The 23,395-nt window shown below is 39.3% G+C and overlaps 1 protein-coding gene across 4 annotated transcripts in view; it reads right to left on the reverse strand.

Moving 5' to 3' along the window:
* The window catches only part of stard13b (StAR related lipid transfer domain containing 13b), a 117,831-nt gene that overhangs the window by 19,072 nt on the left and 75,364 nt on the right, over positions 1-23,395 (reverse strand). Inside the window, exon 1 of one of the 4 annotated variants that reach the window (XM_066699752.1) lies at positions 3,808-3,967. The exons of the other annotated variants lie outside the window; for them this stretch is intronic. Coding sequence (XP_066555849.1) covers positions 3,808-3,820 — 13 coding nt within the window. The 5' untranslated portion in view covers positions 3,821-3,967. Of the gene's footprint in view, positions 1-3,807; positions 3,968-23,395 lie in introns of those variants that run through there. 4 annotated transcript variants of the gene reach the window in all.

Below are 23,395 nucleotides of genomic sequence, written 5' to 3' on the forward strand. Positions count from 1 at the left end.
ATAAAATAACCTACTGTCTAAAGTAAAAAAGCAACAAGAAAATGCAGTGAATGTTTGATGTTCTTGAGTTTAAATTTCATTATGCAATTATTACATAACTAACAGAGCAGACCTGAGTATCACATAACAGACTGGAAATCAATAGTCCACATCATGGCATTCATTAATAGAATTATATCAAGACATCATATTACATTTATTTTTACATTAAAATGATGTAGTGGCCTGGGGAGACGTCTGGAATGTCCAATCGCTTAGATTAAAGCCCAGCAAATACAATGTCTTCCTTCAGCCCCCTCATCTTCTTGGCACGAACCGCAGTTCAAACATGACCAAGCGTCATACGCAGAGATTACATAAAATGGAATTTCTAAGATTAATTGGAAAAAGGAAAATGCAGCCATGAACCAAGGTGGACTCATAGTCTCTCCAATACCCACGCCAATAAGGAAAAGAACAGCTGGGTGCATTATCCACATATGCAGGGCTTACCCATACTGCGCCATTTTACGTAATTTCTGACGCTTGGTCATATTTGAACTGTGGTTATTCACTCACTCATCATAAGTTCTGATTTCTCAACAAATGAAACAGACCAACGTGTTGGAACATATGCCTCATTACTTGTCAATCCAATGAAATTGATTAAAGATATAGACTTGCACATCAATGTAAATGTTCAGAAGTCCAAACACATTCACGCAGAGTACTACACTGTGTAAGGAACTGAGGAATACAGAGGAATACACATTCTAACAACAAATACAAAAAAACTAATTCAAAAAATTGAGAACAAAACAAGAAAAGAAAAACTAAACCACAAAAAGAAACATATTTTCTTTCATACACAGTTTCCACGCACATACAAGCACAGCAAAGGCCTTCTTGGATTCCATACAACCCAAAGGACCAGGAAGCCTTTAAAATAAATAAAATGTATATTGACCCAGGACAGAACAACAGAGACTCTACTTCTTTTATATTCCCACTAGTGTGCTGCTTAAAGTCACTTTACAGCTGCTCTGATTAGCGCCCAGAGAGGTGACCCTGTGGTCAGGGTCGTGCTCTGACTCAATTTAACCATTGCCTGCAATTCAGAGTCAACATCTCTCGACTCCAGCCTCTCTGATCACAAGGCTGCGTTGCCACTTAACCAGAAAAGGAAACAGGCAATTTAACTTTTTATTCTGTGTCCTCAATTCATGTTAATAGGTTTTGTACAATTTAAGGCTGTGCCAGTGGAGCAAATTGCATGAGAAACACTGAAGCCTATCTAGGATCAGAAGGGACAGATGTCCAGTCAATGGAGAGAAAGTGGTGCTGAACCAGTGAAAAACATAGAATAAAGTTATGAAAAGATAATTCAGTAAGTGTTATGTTTTGCATTCTCAAGTAGCTGCTTTTCTTCAAATGCAATATAGTAAACACTGTTAAGCAAAATAGGTTCTCTCTATTCAACAGCAATAGAAATCAATGATAGCATTTGATAGATATTGTTGAATCATATTAACGATTTGACTGATTGTTTTTAAACCCAGCAATTCAAAACAAAAGCACCAAAAGTAAAACATCAAATCATTCAATCGCTGCTTTTACAAGCTGCATCAATCATTTAGAATTAGACTAAAACAAACTCCTTTCACATAAAGATGTCTAATTATTTGATCTTCACCGAGACAACTGTAGTATCTCAATCCAACTTGCCACAAGCAAAAGCAAAAGCCACAAACCTCACCTGAGCTTCACATCCTTTGCACTGTAACTCCATCACTGCAGGAGATGCTAGAGAATAAAGACTAACCCTTTAAGACACCTAGTCCCATAAGGCAGTGACGAGCAGTGACGTGTCTAGGTGGCTGCATTATTACAAATCCTGACGTAGAGGGTGGAAAGAATTTAAACCTGGAGTACAGAGCCAGTGCTTGGAGACAATAGCCACAACCCCCACCCCACTTCCCAACAGGGAGCTCCACAAAGAGGCTGTCAAAATTAATGAATGACACTCACGTAGACCTTGCATTCAGCTGGGGACTTGAGTTTCCATTCTTCACCTCCTTCGTGCACAATGAGGTGCAAAACAGCAAATTCAAATTCACCGAAAAATGCTCAGCATGCACTTCCACACACACACAAAATCAAGGCACAGATCTTTCTTGAAATGATGCCATTGCTGAGATCTTGAAAAGGAGATCCACAATACAGCTCCTTGATTAGTGACCAACACTGATGTAAATAGGAGCTAAGCCTGTTTCATTTACATGCCTTTAAAAACAAAATCCTGAAAACAGCACTGTTCTAAGTTAGTTACACACTTACAATAGCAGTCCTTTCACCTTCTTCCCCGAAAGGGAGAAGTAAATATCCCAGATACTGCAGATAGTCCTTTACCTGTGTTATCAGGAGGCGAGGATATCCTGCCCAGACAGCTCAGCCCTGGCGACTCTGTGTGACTCTATTGTTCCCAGTCACCTCTCTCCTACAGAGGGAACCCCATCAGTCTCAATACTGTATGACAGCCGCAGGTGTTACTTTGTTGAGAGCGAAACGCTAGCCGGGAATTCCTGCGCATTTAACATTCCCTAACACAATATGGCAACCTTTGTATGGTACATTTTCTTTATTCTCGGGAATCTCAGGAAAGGGCGTGTTGGGCCGATGCCAAGGAGACACTGTGTTGTAGAGGGACTAAAGCCTTAAATTATGTACAGTATAGGATTCCATTACCACAAAGAAAAGAAACACAGTACAGCGCTTAATAATAGACCAGAGCACTAACGGCAGTGTAGTAATACTGTACGATAAGCCAGCTTTATCTCGACCTGCCAACACCTTCCTTTCCTTTTTAATTTGAGTTATGTAATGGTGTTGATATGTCAAAACATATTTGTCACACAAATATTGCCTAATACATTCAAAGTGACCCGAGGAGAGATCGACTGCTGTTGTACCAAGCCTGGCATGGTTAGAAAACACCTAATTTTGTTTCTAAAATGCATGCCAATAACAGTGCAGTTTTAAAGGGCTATTTCACATTTCATTACATTCTGCACTTTATGTTTATTGGGAAAAAGACAAAAGCAAAGTTGACATTTTCCTTGTTACCTTTTATGGGGGATAATCTGGTGTCTGGGAACCCGCTCCCCTGGCAGTGTTTACCACACTTCAAAAACAAAATCTCGCGCAAACTCTTCAATCATGACTACACACAAAAAGCAAAAGTAAAGAAACGTCAATTCAGTTTAATGATAGTTTCCTGTCTGAATGGCTAGTACATAAAACAAAAGTAATAAATGCTCTGAGGTTCAGCAATTTCCAATTAAAAATAATTGTTTCACTTTTTCTGGGAAACAAATTGCAATGCAGAATTATTTGTCATGATAATCACATTAAAAAGTAAACAAACCCACAAAAAATCCTGGGGGTTATTACTCTAAACTCTGGAGTAACATAAATAAAAATAAAAAAACAACTAAAAATATCTCATTAATTTAATTACTAGAATAAAGAAGCCAAAAAAAGATGAATATGTTTTTAACTTGAAGAACATTGGAAAAAATGTTCAAACTTCCCTACTTTAAGCACAAGCTGAAACTTAAAAGACAGAGCTTTAAGATCCCTTATCTACCCCTTAATTAAACCAATTAAAGCAAATTCCTCGCCAGGGAGTTCTGCAAAGTTATTCACTACATTGTCTTTCTGCTATTCATTGCTAAAATGCATTTTAAGCCTGGCAAAGCTGCCTAGTTTGCCATTTTATGTTTTTTAAAAAAGACACATTATACAAAACAAAAAAAATATTTTACTCACTTGAGATTATCATCCTTGAGTCGGTCTTAAATGTATCTCAGTATCTCTAGTGGATTTTCAAATCCTACACATGCCTCAACATCTTGTTTCCCACACTGGTGCACATTCCTGCTGCCTGTGAGGACTGAGATCGCACGGCTCTAGGTCTAATCCCTGTACAAGGTTCTCCCAGCAGTGACTTCATAAGCTCCCTCACACTGCCATCTGGCTTTTTTTCCCTGTAAGCAAAAATTCTGGTAAACTATGTAATAACGGCAGCCCAGAAGACAGGATAGAGGGGGGGTTTTTTATAAGATGCAATCAGACTAACGAACACAGACCCTCTTGCCTAATCAGTCTCCAAGAATCCAGTAAAGTGTGAGACAGTCGTCCTTTTGTTTTTTGTTGTTTTGTTAAAGGGGCAGGAGTTTTGGTGCATGTGTTGTAGCTAAAGGAATCTGGACCCCCTCCTGAATCTGATCAAGTTTAGAGTCCTGGGAGCAGTTTTTTTTTTTTTCTTTCTTTGGGGGGCAGGGAACTCCAGATGTTGTTCCAGGCGGAATGGAAAAACGTAGGCAGCTGGAGTGGGAAAAACATGACATAAACAGTAGGAAACCATGGAGCAGTGAGTCATGTTAGGATTTGGCTTGGACTGCTTACTTTATAAAATGAGGTATTGTAGCAAATTATATATAACGTCTTGGAGAGTCTGTGGCCCTTTTAGGAGCTGTTTCGTTTTAAGCATGGGACACGTTGACTGCTCCGCTTCATCATTGGGTTTCATAAGAGGGTTCGGACTGAATGAGTGCACAACATCACCCAATCCTGAAAGAAAATGAATCAAGCAAGACGACAAGCTCTGAGTGCTGATTATGACATACCCAAATCGCAATTAGCAAATGGAAGGTCCCCCACAAAACAAGGTAAAGCATCTCTATGTAACTGTTCCCATTACTGACAATATTTGTGGTGGGAGCCTTAATTACAGGGGATAATTCATACTTTCTGAATGAGAAACAAGAATGTAACCAAAACAAAACAATAGATGGTCTTTTCTGCAGATTTCCATTGAAATGTCATAGTCCCAAGACACAGCTATGATCTCTTTTTATTCCACTCTGTGTGGGTTGAATGTTAGATTGTTGTGATGCATTTCTACCTAGTCTACCAATTGTATGTCAACAGGAGAGGCAATTCAATAGACCAAATGTTATTGTGCTTATATATTTGTATATTTTACTTTAAAATCCGTTTTCATCAACACAATGGACTTTATAGTTCGCATCATTTAACTTCAAATCATGTGGCTCCAGTAATGTTCACATTCTAAGATTGAGCTGAAGATTGCATGTTTTTTCTCTTTTTCTTTTAATCTAGCTGGCATTCTGTGGGGAAATGACATCCTAATATATTCTGGTAAAAGATGCTGAAACCGAGACAACAATCACCCGATCTAGTTCCAAGGTACATTCCCCCCAATGAAAATTCCATCAAAAAGTTCATTTCTTCCTGCTTCCTCCACTTTTCCAGCAGGTCACCCACTCGAGTTTCCGATAAGACGTTCATTGAGACAGCTCCATGTTTTTTTGTCTTTTTTATTATTCATTATTTTCTTTGGTAAGAAACTCACTGGAGCTTGGTATCTGATAGCAGATGTTAGGCTTGCCGACAGCAATTTGGAAATGACTGATTCTTAAATTATAAGACATTTGGAGCAGAGGAGCTGTCTAAAGATGCTGGATTGATTGAGTCATCCACTACACCGCCATGAACTTTTACTCTGCTCGGAGGTAGTCAGAAACTGATTACCTTTATCACAAACACAAGGGTTGTCATAACATGCAAAGTGTGTTTAGATTCAAAAACAATTAACGCTGCCATCAGTAGCTGATCCTCTTAATAACAAAAGCCAGAAATCTTGTGGCATAAAACGGGCTCTTTTATTTCGCAAAGCTGCACAATCCCAGCAGACAATAGGATAAGCCGCATGGATTCAGATTATTTTTTTTTTTAAACAAAGATGACCTAGCTTTGGGCAGTCTACCTTTGAAACCTCAAGCACACAGAGTTGCACATTGTTATGGCTGACTGTTTCTGGTCTAGTCCATCAGAAAAACCACAGCTTCCTATGCCTCATTCCTTACATGTTTTTCTAACCCTGTCTGAGACGCATAGCTAAATTGTTTGTAACAAGAGAAAACAAACCAAAACAAGGAGAGAGCGAAAATGGATATCCATAGGTTTTCAACTATAGGGCACCAAAAGAACAACATTTATAAACTTTGTGAGCAGTAAAGGCGTAGGTGGGTTGCTGGGTAGGGTAGGTGGGTAGAAGATGAATATGATCTAATATTTGAATGCCACTGTGAGTAATATTTCCAGTGCCGTGGGAATAAGGGCCCATGGTGTCTGAGACGAGACTTTAATTAATGTAGGCCCCGGTCTCATTCTAAACCCTGGTGGGCTGCTGTCTCAATACAATACCCTGTGACCAGCAAGAGATGCCATGGAATATTCTAGCTGATGCACATTCACAGTGCGGTTTTACAGCATTTTCTCTTGTAGTGTGGCTACATGTTATATGAGTACAGGCAAAGGGAAATAAAACGCAATACAGGTAATTTCAAAATATTCCCCTAATTTCATTGCTTAGCCTACGTGTTGCATTTCTTGTCAAGTGTATTCTGTGTGATTGTGAGCGGGAAGGAAGTGATATGGGGAAAGACATCAGTCGAAGATGGAGCACAAATTAGATTGCTTCATTAATGGGGTTCAAATACTTGTGCAACTCTAATTCAGTCGTATCCTTTAAGGAGATTTCTGAACACAAGCATGACTATTCGTTCAATAATTAAAAAGTTGGAGCCCTCAAATAATTGCCTGACACAACCCAGAAGCTTAAAATTCACTTACAATCCTTGCTATTGTGTATAAAGAGTTAAAAAAATAAACATGTATACAGCCACAGCATGGGACAAGATGATGTTTCCAAAAATATATTTCACAAAAACCCAGAACAAGATTTTTCTTCTGTGGACTAGCTCCAGTGCAACACCCTTTCTGAACCACAGTGTACATACATTTCTGACTGAGCGAGGTCAGCCATGCTTTTTCAGATAACTGTGGGATAAGATATTTTAAAGAAACACAAGGAAAGCACACTGTGACTCAATCTCTGCACATTCTTTGGGCAGGACAGGGCTTCAGTGCATCCTTTGAAAAGAGGAATGAATATTTTCGCAACCTTGGCCTGCTGCAGGCAAACTATTCCTGGGATGAAATTGCTCGTGTTTTCTTCTATAAATATAATTATTAGATCAGGGAAAACTATGTTAGAGGAAGGCTTGGCTACTGAGTTCTCTTAAAGTGGGTGGTGGCCAAAAAGAAAAGCACATAACAAGAAATACTGCTTTAGTAGGACAAGTGTTCACAAACACTTACAGAACCTGCAGACTGATGGGATTTCAAAAGTTAATCTGGCACATTTGTCTGCCAACATACAAACTTGTTCATTGCAGGTCCCCACAATATTTACATTTGATTATTTTTAGAAGGAGTGGGTGGGGCAATGGTTTAGGATGTCCTTCCAACTTCTGTTATGGTTCAATTAATTCACGCATGTCCCAGACTTGATATGAGAGAAAAAACTAAAAACAAAACACGATCTCACCAACTTAGAACAAACAAAAAACAAAACAAAAACTGAGGTGGAGAATTGAAACAAGAATAGGCTTAAAACATGGAAATGCAGTCTGACTGACTGACTGATGGAGGGCACAGAGACTAAGTAAGAGAGATGCTAGCATCTAGAATAGGATCCCAAGACCAAAGCGTGGGTCGTTGTTCCACCTGGCATCATTGCTACTCCGCACCTGGGGGACAGCAGCCATTGTAATCATATCAGTCAACACAAGGTTCGTTTGTCAAAATCCCCCTTCTTCAAATACAACCATCACTGCTGGCTGATGACTGACACCAATGAAAGCAAGTTGCACTAAACGTTTCAAGTAAACTGCCATTTATTATAACACCCAACCAAGAATTTGATGACAGCTCCCATCAGTGACAGAAAAAGGTCCTAGATCACTTGAGAATCCACTACAAGCATTAGCAATCTAGTATTGGGGAGAAATGTCTTGTACTTGTGCTGCGGAGTTATCAACAGAATATCAAGCAAAAGAAAAACTTTATTTGGGGACTTTAACGCAAATCTGACAAAACAGAAGGATTGTTTACTCCTCCCCCTCTGACCTGCAAGAGTCTGTGCCAGTTTCGACTTCAAAGCTGATGTGAAGCAATGCAAAGACTTATTGATTTTGAATGTCAATACCCCTATGCATACAGGCGGTTGGCTGCTGTTGACAAGGTGACTATTGCAAGATTGGGTCTCTACGGTCAAAAACTGCTGCACTTGTGTAAGTAGGAGGACAGAACCAGAGCTGCTTGTGCATTGTTGTTGTTCCTGTGGACGTTGAAAGCTCTTTAAATCTGAAGGTACCATCTACCCACTCCACACCACCAGACACACCACAACCCCCCAGTTTTCTGTGACTTTCAGATAAGAGTTACCGGACCTCAAACCTCAGATCTAACTCAGCTGCAACCATCCAGCAAAGCAACAGTTTCAAGACTTCTACTGATGTCCCCTCTGCATTTCACATTCATGTTCTCATCTTTTCCCATGTATTCATTTAATTTAAAATAAACACTTCAGAGCTAGGATTTGATGTAGGATATGGGACCCCAACCTCCACTCTGAAAATGCTTTTTGGCTTTCATTCCAGTTGAGCTCTCAGTTACTAAATTGGACCACGTTTTGGCTTGATGTGTCCATATTTTGTGTTTTTTTAGGCACCAAGGGAAGCCTGGGATTCTCCAGGATGTGGGTTGGTTATAACTTGTACACAGTATTTAAGTGAGGCTTCAGGCTATGTAGGCCTATTTGTAGCCGCTATCAGTTTTCCCCCCCATCAAAGTTAATCATTAAAAGAAAAGGAATAAAATACAAATTAACTTTTTTTTACTCTAAGAATAAGATTATTCATGAATAATAAGATCCAATTTCAAAATTACTTTTCTATGCATGAATATAAAACCTCCAAGTACTTTTAATACGGAAAAGAGATACATTTTTGCCCGTTTTTAATACTGTAAATATTTGTAGTACCCTTCACGTGGAAAATTACTTCGATAGTTTTTCATTGTGGACCACACATAAATCCAAGTTATGATCAACTCCAATAAAAAACTAATTTGATGGATGACTAGAAGTAACTAGTGTGTCTGGACAAACAGTCCCCTCTTGCTTCGTAAGAACAGCACTAAAAATAAAACAGTAGAGACCGAAGAGAGTCTGGTACGAATACATCAACTTGTAATTGACATGGGTTTATAGGGAAATAATTAAACCATATATGCAGAAGTGTAAAATTACACAATGTTGTTAACATGGCACGGCATGTGTAATAACATAACATTATATACTGCTGAAACCAAAAGGAATAGAAAAGAAAAAAGAAAAAGCACACTTCAAGAGGGTTCGACATCAAAGTGGCCAGAGCTTTATGGCTCCCACAGATCTCTCAGACATTTCCAGAAAACTCATTTTTCACCTTTACGGTTATCACACAAAGATTGCTCAAAAGAAACCCATGTGGCAGCAACACTGGCCTCTCTGTTAGTAATGACAGATGGATCTGAAAGCCTTTGCTACCTTTTCAAATGCAGGTGCATTCCTGATTCGTCACTGCCGCGGCTGGGCCTGGTAGAGAGGGGCTCTGCACACATGACATCCATTAACACGGCCTGGGAGAACTACATCCAGGTGTCCGATTGTCAGTGGACTAGAATGATCTCCCTGGTGTTGCCAGGAAAACAGGCCTGCTACAAGCCCTGAAAGCACCAGAAAATCCTGACCATTTCCAAAGCCCTAAAGCATCCCCATCCCATAGCCAAAAGCCCCGAACACAAATGAAATCAATCAGCAGACATTTCTGTAAAATACATAAAGCAGTCACTTGCAAGACTCTTGCAGAAGATAAACGATTCCAGAGTTTGGACAGAAGCCATTTTCCCACACATGCTAAAATGTTTTGACATCCATCTTGGGGGCTAGTGTGGAGATTTTTTTTTTGGTGAGAAAAACATCAACTCTAGCTTTAGGAGCCAGCTATTTCCTTTTATTCTGTCAGACCACATTTTCTTTTCTTGTGTCTTACAGCTAACTAGACATCTGACAATTTCCTCCTACTTTTATCTGTTTTTGCTAATTTTCTACATCTGCTCAATTCCCCTCAGAACTGATTACATTGTAGAGAATTATCAATAAACTGCATTTCCTCAAGAGCTCTCGCAGGATGTATGTTTCAGTCTGAACATTTTCTCCAGGCAGGAATAGAGGCATGTAAACAGCACAGAGATCAGCGCGGCGCTTACTGACATGAAACATTACTGTGCAGCTATGGAAAATGTGACACGCAAGCTAGCGGTTCTAGTGAAGGGATTTAATTGGTCTATTTTAAGGAAGCAAAAAAAAAAAAAAAAAACTTGAAAGAGCTTAAAACTCACACATGAACACCGCAGTTTCTTAGCTGTTCTTGGCAATGACCAAAAAATAACATTACTAAAAGAGTTACATCATACAAATGTTAAATAACATAAGGAGAGTACAAATATCGATACCACCAATATGTAACGCTTGCTTGTTATCATAAGAAGTGACAATAAGACTGTACCTCTGGGTATCCGTCCCTCATTTCGTCACCATTCTGAAGAGACCCCTCTAATGAAAAAGCTCCAGGACAGGAAGAGAAGTGTTTAAACTCAAGTGCGGTTGGGATTCTGGCTTTCAAACCGGCGCCCGTAGCCCCACTGTTAGCCTGACTTAGGTCTGTCTCTTTTCAGATGCACTCCTAACCCCTCCCCCTCCTGTAAAAGCAGTTTACAGCACAGCTGGGTTCTGTATAGCCTGCCTTTCTCTGCGATAATGAATTTGTATGTACAGTAACTTTGTTTTCCAGCAGGCAATAAAACACGGCTGTCAGGGGAATGCTTTCTTAACTCACAGTCCCGGACAGCCAGTCCTGACTCGGGTGCACAGCTATCTCAGAAGTTCACTTTGAGAAATTAACCTGCACACGCTGGGTCGTATCCATTGTATCTTGTAAGTATGTTCTTTTTTTTTCCAAGCTTGAGGAATCCATGTCTTTTCTTGTACCTTCTGCATTGGGAAATGTTTGTGCTTCATTTCGTTTAATAAAACAGGTTACTGACACATTTAAATTGCCTCGATTTTCTTTTTAATTACCCTTTCTTGCAGTTTGAATTCAGCAAATGATCTTATTTAAACTGCGGTTTTCAAATAAATGCAAGAAATACAAATCTGGTGTGTGTATGATCTGTTTAAAAATGAATTTAGAAACATAACACATTTGTGCTGGGGGCGGTGGTTCCGACAAGTCTGTGTCAATAACGGCAATGGCTTCAATCAAAAGTAGTGTTTTGGGGTTTGTTTTTCTAGGCCAAAAGAAGTCACTATAAATACACTATAAATGATCAAGACAAATGATCAAGTATTGTAATTCTAAATTTTGCTCCCTCCTATACTAAAGTCATGTCTCCAATGCAGCTCTCTTCTATCAGTAGTTTGGTATTAGAGAATTTACAGGTTAACATGATTCCTAATACAGTATTGCTAATACAGTCAATTAGGCCAAGACCATATCAAAATGCAAATGACAAAGTTAAACTCAATCACTATTTATTTTATGGACACCGTCTACTCCTTAGCATTAAAAAAGCGAATGGATACAAATTTGTAATTTACGTTTAAAGTCTAAATTCTTTATTGATGAAAGTGTGACTTGTCAAGTCAACGCTATGGCCACGACTGCTCCCGCTTCGATTAATGAAGCGTCCGGGTCCAGGGGTCCCTGTAGGCCTCCCTCCTCAGATGGGAAAGGCCCAGGAGAGGTCAGCCCTCAGAGTCAGGAGAGGCAAGAGTCACAAGCCTCCAGCGTGAGAAAGTCTGCGCTGGGGAGGAACCACAAAACATTCAACCTCATCCCCGGGGAAGCAGTGGAGCTCATTAACTGTGTTAGAGCCGGGAAACTCTCTACCCCCCCCCACCACAAAAGCTCAACCAAGACTTTAAATACAACTTAAACCCTGACACACACTCAGCCTTCTGTTTTAACTGCCAAAGCAGATTCAGTCATGCTGTATGGGGTGTCACTTACCCATCAGATCAACAATACTAATGTAAGGTACAATGCGCTGCTGTGGGTATTTGTAATGTGTGGTTCTACCAGAATGACTGCTTTCTGAAGCCCCTGGGGTGTTATTATAGTTGCCAGGTGTTCAAATATGTGAGCACAATATCTGGAAAGCAGCCCATTACCCCTGTAAACATGCTCTGAAGAAACACTAAATATGCATAGCTGCAGACTAGGAATTGTTTTTGCGGCTCATTTGCCCTCAAGTTACTTTAATTTCAAAACCACATCTGTCTGTAGAGGTTCTTTAGAGGAGGTATGAAAAGAAAGAAAAGAAAAAGAGAATAAGTACAGTATAGTGTTAGGGTCAAATTAAATCTGTTTTTCCCCCATCTGTCTTTTCAGTTAAAGTCACATTTATTTGCTGGTGTGTTTTTTTTTTTTTAACCGCACTCGAAAAATATCACAGACTACAAAATATCAGAACAAAGCTGAAAAGTGTGAGTCAAGATCATATGGAATTCTGTGTTTTGATCAGTTGTAAACATCCTTTTCTAAATGTATGGCAAGGTTTACACTATATAATACACCAACACATTTTCCTGATCTGGACTTGATGCACATATGGACTTCCTTAAATGAATCCCACACCTCAACTTGCGTTCTCCTGCACCATTTAATTGAAAAACCATCTCCTCAGAGTCTTTGGGATTCCGCTTGCTTTTTGGGTCTGCATTTTTGTAGCATTGTAATATTTAAGTTCTGCCAATAGAGGGCTCTCACGTGCTAACAACGAGGATCGGTCACAAGAGACGGCACAGAATTAGAGCACCAGGTAATCCTCAATGAATTGTTTGATTTCACACAATTCATTCGGTGCCTTCTTCATTTCTCACACCCGCAGAGACCACATTTCGGTAGAGAATGATTTTTCAGCGATTATACTCAAAAATCGAAAAAACTTGTATTACCCAAACTTTCTTAGTCCAGGGATATGAAAATGAATTTATCAATTGTGCAGTATGTGACAAGGTGTATTAAAATGTTTACATACTGACATGCCCTAGTCTGAGTTTGACTTTAACATTTTTGCAGGGTTCTACTCATTATGATGATTTATACATGAGTATACTGAGTTTACTGAGTCTGCATGCTGTGAAGACTCCTCTGCTCTTCTGCCCCTGAGCCTATTTCTGACATCAGTTGGTTATTACCCCTGTCAGCTATGTCTACCAATGTTTTCTTTAACAGAAGCAAAAATATTGCAATCGTTTCAAGACCGATTGCAATGGGTCAGAATCAAGAATGCGTTTCTGTGTGGAGATACACTTTTGGAATGTTTTCTCAGACTGAATCTTGTGAAACAACGTCTGGGGGGAAAAGTGTTCAGCTGGCTGAGCCGGGGGTGGCCGAAAAAATAAATAAATAAAGGAAATGGATTTGAGTCAAAGCCCAGAGTCTACTTCTGTTCCTCGGATAATGCTCAGGAGAAAACAAATATTTAATAACAGCGGATCATTGATGACTGGCTCACCTCATTTTCCAGCAGAGACTGAAACACAAGGGTATTTAATCGCTACATAGTGTGTCCTGCGTTTTAATCCACACTGACTTGTCAAACTGTAAAATAAGACACTTTAAGGGTTTGGTTTGCTCTGTAGGCAAACTGTGGGAAAATTGCCTGTCTAATTAATTTAGTGTGGAGAGTGCAGTTTGCTCCCAGAGACAGTGGTGGCTGTTGTGGAAGATATCAAAGAGGACCCCCCTGCCAATTTCACCTCAGGCTACCTCTCACTTCAATTTGGCTGCAGTGAGGTAGTCAGCTACATTGCCACCTTTTTCTTGTTAATATGCCACATGTTGGAAACAAACAGAAAAATCTAACAAACCAAAGAAATTGAATTGTTGTTGTGTTAAACAAAATATGTAAATGATATAAGAATAACACACTGAAATCATTTTAAATGCTACGTTTTTAAAAGGAACTTCTTTTGTAAACACAACCTGCTTAAATGGGATTGCACCAGTTCTAAGTGCAGTCAATGTTGTGCCACTAGTAGTGTGACTGCAGCTGCTGGGATTAAAATCAGAGATGCCCAGGTGGCACACTGACTCCAAGAAAAGCCTACTGATCACATTAGCTGCCTTAATGAATGCCAGATTATATTTTATTTTTATTGGACTGTGAGCAAAAGCAAATAATAGCTCTGGGAGTGTTTTAAAAAATAAAAATAATGTGATAATGAAAAAATAAATACAGGACGGGTCCATGTTTCACGTTATGAAAGTCTCAACAGCAAACAGCGAGAGAGAGTGAACGAACTTCTTCCGCCTAACTCTGTAAATGTGTCACTATGGAGCTGCAGTTACAGTAAGTACAATTATTTACCATTCTGTCAATGATTTATCACAGGGCAGCTGTCAGATTGCTAAATACTTCTGCTTTGTACTGCAATATCTGACTGACACTCCGGCTAGGCGTCAATTCAAGTTCCCATCATTCCTTGCGTCTTTTAAAAACATATCCTTACCAGAAGACTCATGTTGATCAGGCATTGATAATCCGGTAAAAAAACTTGAATGTATGAATGCTCAGACCATAAGAACATAAGAAAGTTTACAAACGAGAGGAGGCCATTTGACCCATCATGCTCGTTTGGTGTCCATTAATAACTAAGTGATCCAAGGATCCTATTCAGTCTATTTGTAAATGTTCCCAAATTTTCAGCTTCAGCCACATCACTGGGGAGTTTGTTCCAGATTGTGACAACTCTCTGTGTGAAGAAGTGTCTCCTGTTTTCTATCTTGAATGCCTTGAAGCCCAATTTCCATTTGTGTCCCCGGGTGCGTGTGTCCCTGGTGATCTGGAAAAGCTCCTCTGGTTTGATGTGGTCGATGCCTTTCATGATTTTGAAGACTTGAATCAAGTCCCCACGTAGTCTCCTCTGTCCCAGGGTGAAAAGGTTCAGTTCCCTCAGTCTCTCAGTAGGACATTCCCTTCAGACCTGGAATAAGTCTGGTTGCTCTCCTCTGAACTGCCTCTAGAGCAGCGATATCTTTCTTGAAGTGTGGAGCCCAGAACTGTCCACAGTATCCAGATGAGGTCTAACTAGTGCATTGTACAGTCTGAACATCACTGCCCTTGTTCTCACTTCTACACTTTTGACAATATACCCTAGCATTCTGTTTGCCTTTTTTATTGCTTCCCCACACTGTTTGGATGGAGAAAGTGAGGAGTCCACATAGACTCCTAGGTCTTTCTCATGCGTTACGTCATCTAGTTCTATTCCTCCCACAGTGTAAATATAGTGCAGATTTTTGTTTCCTGCATGTAAAACCTTGCATTTGTCCACATTGAATTTCATCTGCCAGGTGTCGGCCCACAACTGAATGTTATCTGAGTCCCTTTGAATAACCTTTGCTGCCGAGATTGTATCTGCTGAGCCACCTATTTTAATATCATCTGCAAATTTGACAAGTTTGCTAACTATCCCAGAGTCCAGATCATTAATATAGATTAGAAAAAGCAAAGGCCCTAGTACTGATCCCTGTGGAACTCCACTAACAACCTCACTCCAGTTAGAGGCAACTCCTCTAATCGACACCCTCTGTTTCCTATACATCAACCAGTTCATAATCCATCTACTTACATTACCCTGAATGCCTACAGCTTCCAATTTGATGATCAGTCTGTGGTGTGGAATCTTATCAAAAGCTTTTTGAAAATCTAAGTATATCATATCATATGCTTTCACGTGATCTACAGCTCCAGTTGCATGTTCAAAAAACTCAAATAAATTAGTAAGACATGATTTGCCTCAGGGGTTCAAGATACAGCTAAGATGTCATAGTCTGATTATTTTTTTTACTCCAGGCCAATTCAGTATGAGATGCACTTACAGGGTGATAACAGAGTAAAAGATTGCCAGCTCTGACTAAGGAAAATACAATAAGGATGGTGTGTTTGACTGGGATGCTTTGAAGTGCACTGGCTAGAGTGAATCCATGATGAATACAAAATTATTATTTCTATGCGTGTCTTTGAAGAGCACCACCCATGGCTGGTGAAAGAACCTCTGAAAAAGGCAGTACATGCCACTAAATACCAGGATGACTTACAAGTAGTTATTTCCACTTCCAGATGATACCATGTACAATGCTACAATTTGGATACCACTTCCACTCAGTCATCTTCTTCGGCTGGCTGGCATTGTGTTGTATTCCAAAGCATGTATCTAATTGGTTATTGACTAACACTCTGCTTCCTGAACATATCATTCATGCCCACTTCCAATGTTATTTAAAGTTTCATTGCTTATTTGTGGGTTTAAAATCCTACTCTCAATAGTGGAATCAGCTTTAACTTTAAAATAAGAGATTGAATGTAACGGATGCAATTATATCACTTCAGATGAATCAGACACAGTCTGCCACGGCACAAAAGAAACGTTTTTCAAGAGCCCTTCTTAAAGGTCCTGGATGCGGCCTGATTGATAAAAAGCAACAACTGAGAATGCCTGGTAACCTCGTGTCAATCATTTACCGACACTAACCTCTTGAGACACACAGCTTTGAAATAGCTCTGTACAATATGCAGATGGCGCAGCCCCCTCTGCCGCAACACATAATCAAACCTTTTCATCTGAAAACACGAGGTACTGTTGAGACGCACTACAGCACATACAAGCCTCCTGCACTCCCAGACATGCTGAAGGAAACGAATACAAATTCAGTTGATCTTTCATCCTAGATAATTCAGCGAATAAAGGTCATTAGTGCTGCTGAAATCCGAACTGTGCCTGAGCATGTGGTAATATTCACATAATGAGCCATTTCGGTGCTCATTAGCATATAAATGAAAGTTGCCGGTGACAAATCGGAATATTTAAGAGTGCAAACGGAAATATCTCTGCTGTGCCAAATCCCCCCTCCAAGGTTTCTCTCAGAGTAGGGAAGAGATGAGCCCATTACACTTCTCAAGAACATGCAGAGTGGGTCTCAACTGAGATCCTGCCGTCGCTTGCTATTAAAGCACACCAAAGCATGTCTTACAGATTGAGTGTGAGATGTCAAAGACGTCTCTTAATGTGCTACTGATGGAAATAGTCTAAACAATGCCGCCAGCTTGCTGCTTATCAGTTGTGCTAAATGTTTGCATCTTAATCCTTATCAGGTCTGTGATGTATAGCACTGTTATGTCAGTGAGTTTATGAACTGCTCAGGTATTGTTCACCCATGCTATTCAACAGCCTGTGAAATCCACACACAACAGAGGTGCTGTCTCCAGAGAAAAGGGATGTGAGGTTCGGGATAGTGGCAACATGATTCAAGTTCTGAGAGCTTATTTAGCCCTCAGGATCATGCAGACAAATCTGTACAAAGGTTTGTGAGATAGTGCCGAAACCTTACTACTGACGACTATGATATGACTATTATATATCTATGCTTTCATCAAAATTTGTGTAATTCAATGTTCTTTAACGATTTCAGAAGCACAAATGAATGCTTGTGATATCAGCTTCACCGTCAGCGCATCCTGTCTTCAACTTATCTTGTATTTCAGAGAGCTGTGCCCCCGTGTAATCAACATGGAATTAAACACAAGCTTGAGAAAGACCAGCTCTTCCGAGTGACACACGTTTGCGAGAGCAATTCCCACACAATCATCGTGTTCCTTCAGCTCTGATATGCTTTTTCTTGGTGCGTTTATAGTTCCTTAAGGGCGTGTATTTATTTAAAGATGGGAACCCACAAAGAGTCGAAGATGGGAAAACTCCAAAAGAACACACTCAAGCAGATACTAATACTTGAAAAACTGTTCCTGAGAAAGTGCTCGAGAAGATCCGTGGCTTTTCAGAGATTTGAATTTACCACCACAACATGTGGGGCAATACCGGTGCCATGGCAACCCCCTGTACACCAGGCAGAAGGCTTTGAAGCAACACCGAGAGCGTTAGGTCTGATTTTAACTTCTCCACCATCTTGAGAAGTCTCCCCACTTAGCTTAGCTTTAGTATTAAATGGAGCTTTACTGCACAGAAATTAGCAAGCTCTGGAATGTTGGGTGAAAGTGCTGCTTGCTTTTCAGCCATCTTAGGTCTGAATTCCTGAGAGCTCCTACTCCTCTCCTACTCACCCGATTCAATGCCTTAGGGTTTATCAGTAGTGTGACTGAACTTAACAGACTGTACACAGCTTGTTGAAAACTAACTTGCATTTCTATGTACTGTATCCCCTCCCCTACCCCCCCAAAAAATGAAATAAAATGCTTGTGTAAGATTTGAAGTCAAGAACCCTGCGGAGAAGACCCAGCCGTGGTCGGGACGGCCTCAGCAGCACACCTCAGGACTGGAATTAAGGCCACAGTGTTTCAATTTAGCGGGGCAGGAATGCTAAGGAGGTTGTATCGGTCTCTGTGGAATGCGGTGAGTTAAAACAATGAGAGGCGGCGGCCTCCGCCCAGTGGATCCCTGATGGGATGTTATTAGCATAGGAGTGTCTCCATCAAAGTAGTGAGTGCAGAGACAGGGCAATAGTCTAGTGCACAGAGCACCGTGGCAACGCTGACAGTTTTAGTTGTAAGAACAAACTGTATTGAGTCATCCATTCAGTGATGTTATTAAAGAAAGACATTGGCTCTTGTTTTAAACAAGCGCCCTGGAGCTAAGGATGATCGCATTGGCATCAGAACTTTCTTTCCACTTTAATGGCTAATGTGTTTGTGATGGTATTTTTGTGATCATGGATATTTTTGTGGTTGCAAGTGGCAAGGCAGATATATACGTTACAAAGGGACTTTGCTTTTCAATTTTTCTAAATCAAACAATTAGCCTTTTTGTCTAGGTTTTTTTTTTACCAGAAAGTCTCTCAGTGAAGCAAATCTTAACCCAGGATAGAGAGAGAGGGGGCCCGATGCCAGTGATGCTAAATTTTAATCCCACTACAGCTAATATAGTTTCAAATTGGAATCAATTGGCTTTTGCAATTTCAGACATGCAACTGAGGAGAACAATCCCGAAGTAGTTTGACACGGTTATTATTAGTTAATTGGACTAATATATAATTTACTTTTTTTAAATTTAATTACATGAATAATCAAATCAAGATCAATAAAGATGGTATTATTGTCAGACTTCAGCTGATGACAATTTGATACTCAAATTTCAAGTAAAACAAATATATATATTGGGATGCCAATTAGAGTCTGGTATGTACAAGGCAAACAAATCATTTTCTGTCTGTTGTGTAAGATTTTCAACACACATATCTTTGACAAAAAACTAAGTCTGGAAAACAAGTGGGCAGTATGAAGCTGCTTCCAACTCTGTCCAGATGAGCGAGGGGAACTAGATATAGGCAAGGCCTCGGAGTTTGTGCAAACACTCCCAGAGGGACTCTGCACAAGAATGTGCTGTTGCACCCTGGGTACTCCCACATACTTGTGGCTCTGTATCGGTACAGCTGCCAAGCAATACTCCTATTGATCTGAGCTGGGAAGGACAGAAGGAGGTCTCACTCCCTGGTTGGGCAACACAGCAGTGAGTTAATGATCTTTGCAGAGAAAGAACGATGCACTTGTAGGACCAAGGTCAGAGAGATGTGACGTGTGACCTTATAAGGGTCACTTCACTGTCACCTCCCTGTCCTGAAACATGCTGATTAATCACCCTGCTGGAAAAGGGGTTACTCATAGGAAATAGCCTCTGTCAGCAACACAGCTTTTAGTCATGGTAAAAGCAATTTCAGCCAATAAGCAACAACTGCCTGAATCTTAATTTCAACCAATGCCTGTATACAGGTTCTTTCTTTATATCCTTCAGCCTAAACGTTACAACATTTTGAAATAGACAATGCTAGGTTCTTATGATTAAAACAATCACATTCTCGATCTTACGTGAATGAATAAAATGTAAATTGGAAGTAGTGAGCTGATTTTATTAAAAGAGCACCGAGACATTCTTTTGGGTATTTTGGAGAAGAAAAATATGATATTTTTTCACATTGGAGCTATTCCATCTAAAACATGTCAGTCCATTTAATCAGAGGACACGTTTATAAAAGGACTTTCGAACAATACTTAATTCAGGAAAAAAACTATATAGGGGAATCAGGAATCCAGCAGGAAATTTCTGAAACATGCAGTCATGAATAAGCACTCTGATTGCGGTATGGAGGCGGCGGTCTCTGACAGGGAGAGAGTGTGGATGTTTGGATGCTTTTTCTGTGAGACTATAAATTCATTGTGCGAATTCTTTCCTCAGTGAAGTCAGTTATGTGAGCTGCAGAGACAGAAGGGGAGATATCCCTTCAAACCTGGGAATCTGGCTTCCAGATGCATTATCATAGGCAATAAAAAAGGCAAAGAAAAAGAAATAAATCAGTACTGGACAAAAGTTCGGTAGCAGCCACAGCATGTTCAGAACAACCTGCCATTTTGAATATCCCCTCCACGTAACTTAAACGGCAAGATATATAGCTTTCAAAATAATTGCAGAAGACTTACACCATGATATAGACCAGTCTTTTCAGTAAGGCTAAGATTATAGCATTCAGATGGAAGTAGCTTTCATAATGCGATTTGGCAACGAACGTGTGTGTCCTTCCAAGTATTATCGAAAATTCCATCGCCAAAAAAAGCTGTCAGAATTCATAGCTTTGCTTTTATGCATGCATTTGGGGGCAGGGGTGGGGAGGGCGCCTATGTAGGTTATAGCCAATTTCCAAGAAATGAACACACATCTGTTTTTGATATTTACTTCATTTACATAGAATACATACTATTTGATGTAAACTGATTTTAAGGTTGTACATTGGCTGTTTTTAAGTGGGAAAATTACAAAATAAATAAAAAAGGCCTTAAGTCTGAGAGAAAGAATGAAATTTGGAATCTAGATTGTTTTAGTGTAGAAGAAAAAACTCAACAAAACAAATAGTAGCTTTATGAAATGCTAATTGAAATTGATTTAAGATTGTAAGAGTACAGGGAATTCTCAGCATGGAAACATTTTGCACAGTATTATTAAGTAATTCAATAAATGTTTTTCCAATCAAACTGAACCCACATTTTTTTGTAAAATGTATGCACACTACTATGAATTATAAATATTCAAAGGGATTAGACTAAAATAATATATATAAACACACACACACACACACACAGTATTTCATACATTCCATAAAATCTTAAATTAAGGATTGTGTATTTTGTTATTAATACAGTGGGCTGGTTGAGAGACTACACTACAACAGTCAAGTGATCTACCAATGAGCTGCGATTCCCAAGAGGTTGATATGACTTCCTGTTCCCAAACCTTCAAATAAATGAGTAACAAAAACAAATGAACAAATCTGGTTCAAATTACTTACAATAGAGAGTTGTTTATTTTCAAGGCTTTTCAATAAAAGATTTTGGCATTGGGACGACTGCCTCTACTAATTCAATAAGTACCTTTTGGCATTCAGTTTGACTCTCAAAAAGAAATTGTACTTGTTACTGGCAGAGCTTCTGCATTTTTATGGGCCTTATTCGCCCACGAGTTGGACACTGGAGGGCAGTGAGATATCCTAGGGAAAACAAATGGACAAAGAATGGATGCCTTGGCATTAAAATCAGACAGTCAAGAGAAAGTCAGCCCAGATGTCAACCAGATAACTTCCGATTCTGAGGACCACGCTCAAGAAGACAATTTACTGAATCGCAGGATGCTCAATTGCAACCCCCATCACCAATCGTCCCGGTCACACCCTTGAAAATCCTCTTTAACTACCCCCGTTGACTTTATGGGAAGGAATCAGATTCCCTACTTTCCCAAGCACACTGGCCTCTTTCAAAAGGCATGAGCTGCAAGCATGACACATGCACCTACAATGCATACAGGGATTCGTCATGAAATAATGCATGACTAACCAAATTCACTCCGACCAGCACATAACTTTCTACAAGGTAACTCAACTTTTCTGAATGTGGGAAGAACAGCAGTAATTTCCTAGCAAAATATCAGGACATTTACTGATATGACACATAATATTGCTGGAATCAATATTACAATCAGTTGGAATTTTTACAGTTTTAGAGCCAATCAGTTCATTAAACTCTAATCAAAAGTTCAATTGCAATAAATGTTAGAAGCCCCTAGGTCATCAGCCAAATATTGAGGCTTTGCCCAAATAAAAAACCTGCAATCATTTTATTCACAGATGTCACAGTGTTGGGTTTATTCCTTAATTCAATATTTCAATTTTAACAAACAATTAAGTAACAGTACCAGCAGGACCTTAAAAGGAAAAGTGGAAAAAGTAACACGCACACCTGTGAAAGTAATTTCCTCCCTCAATAACCCTGACATAATGCAACATTGTTAACCTTCATTCCAATACACTGAGCTCTTTCTTTAGATAGCAGTTAAAGCAGCAGAAGCAGTAAGCCAAAAATAAACCTAGAAATGCAATATCAAAACTGTAAAGAACGCTGAATAGGTCAATGTATATTCGAGGGTGGGGTTTTCTTGGATTGCTATCACAATACAGCTGTTAATAGTTAAACGTCCAGGATGAAAAAGACCATTAAATTACTTCAGTGAAAACAATGAATGCTTTTAAAAGGCATAGTTTGAATTAAATACCTAAACAGCACAAGATTAATTTCGCTGTCCAAAAAGTTTCCGATTTATTTAACATGTAACAAAAATCTTTTTGTATTTTTAAGTCAGAAACGCTACTGTTTTGAACTGCATATTATGTGCATTTTCCAAATCCTGTGGAAACTTGATGTTCATCTAAAATATGAACATGTAACTTAAGCCATATTGTCATTTACAACAGGAGTTGTAGGAAATGTGTTGCTACAGATTTAAAAAACACAAAAATGCTTTCTTCACAAGAAAAAGCTTCTGATCCACCACTGTATGAATAAGGAGAAGTGTTTTTCTTTTTCAGTTTTAGTTTACTTAACAAACACGTGCTCGTTCACATTTTTTCAATATCAAAGAGTTACAGCACGGAATTCTTTAAAGAAATAATAAATCCAGATATGGGTTGATTTTTTGATAATGATCTGAAAAATGTAGCCATCCAGAAAAATCCAGTTCCAGACAAATAGCAAATGCCACAAGCTAACAAACTTCTCTGTACTTCTCTGTGCTTAACTGTGTGTTTTTAAAGCAGTAATACACTTTTATTGTCTATCATAATCAGCCCAAATGTTATATTTTATCAGCATTTGTTTTTTTTTATCAGAAAGCTTTGACACATGCAACAAATTAATACAAGATTATACACGTCTTTCCTTGGACAGCACCCAAACAACTTTATTTATTCCCCTAAGCAGAGATGTAGATAATAATATAAATTCCTGAACTCAAAAGGATACTATTCTAACTTAGGATATGTGGCTATTA

This window comes from Amia ocellicauda, chromosome 3, assembly GCF_036373705.1.
Source record: "Amia ocellicauda isolate fAmiCal2 chromosome 3, fAmiCal2.hap1, whole genome shotgun sequence".
Lineage (NCBI taxonomy): Eukaryota > Metazoa > Chordata > Actinopteri > Amiiformes > Amiidae > Amia > Amia ocellicauda.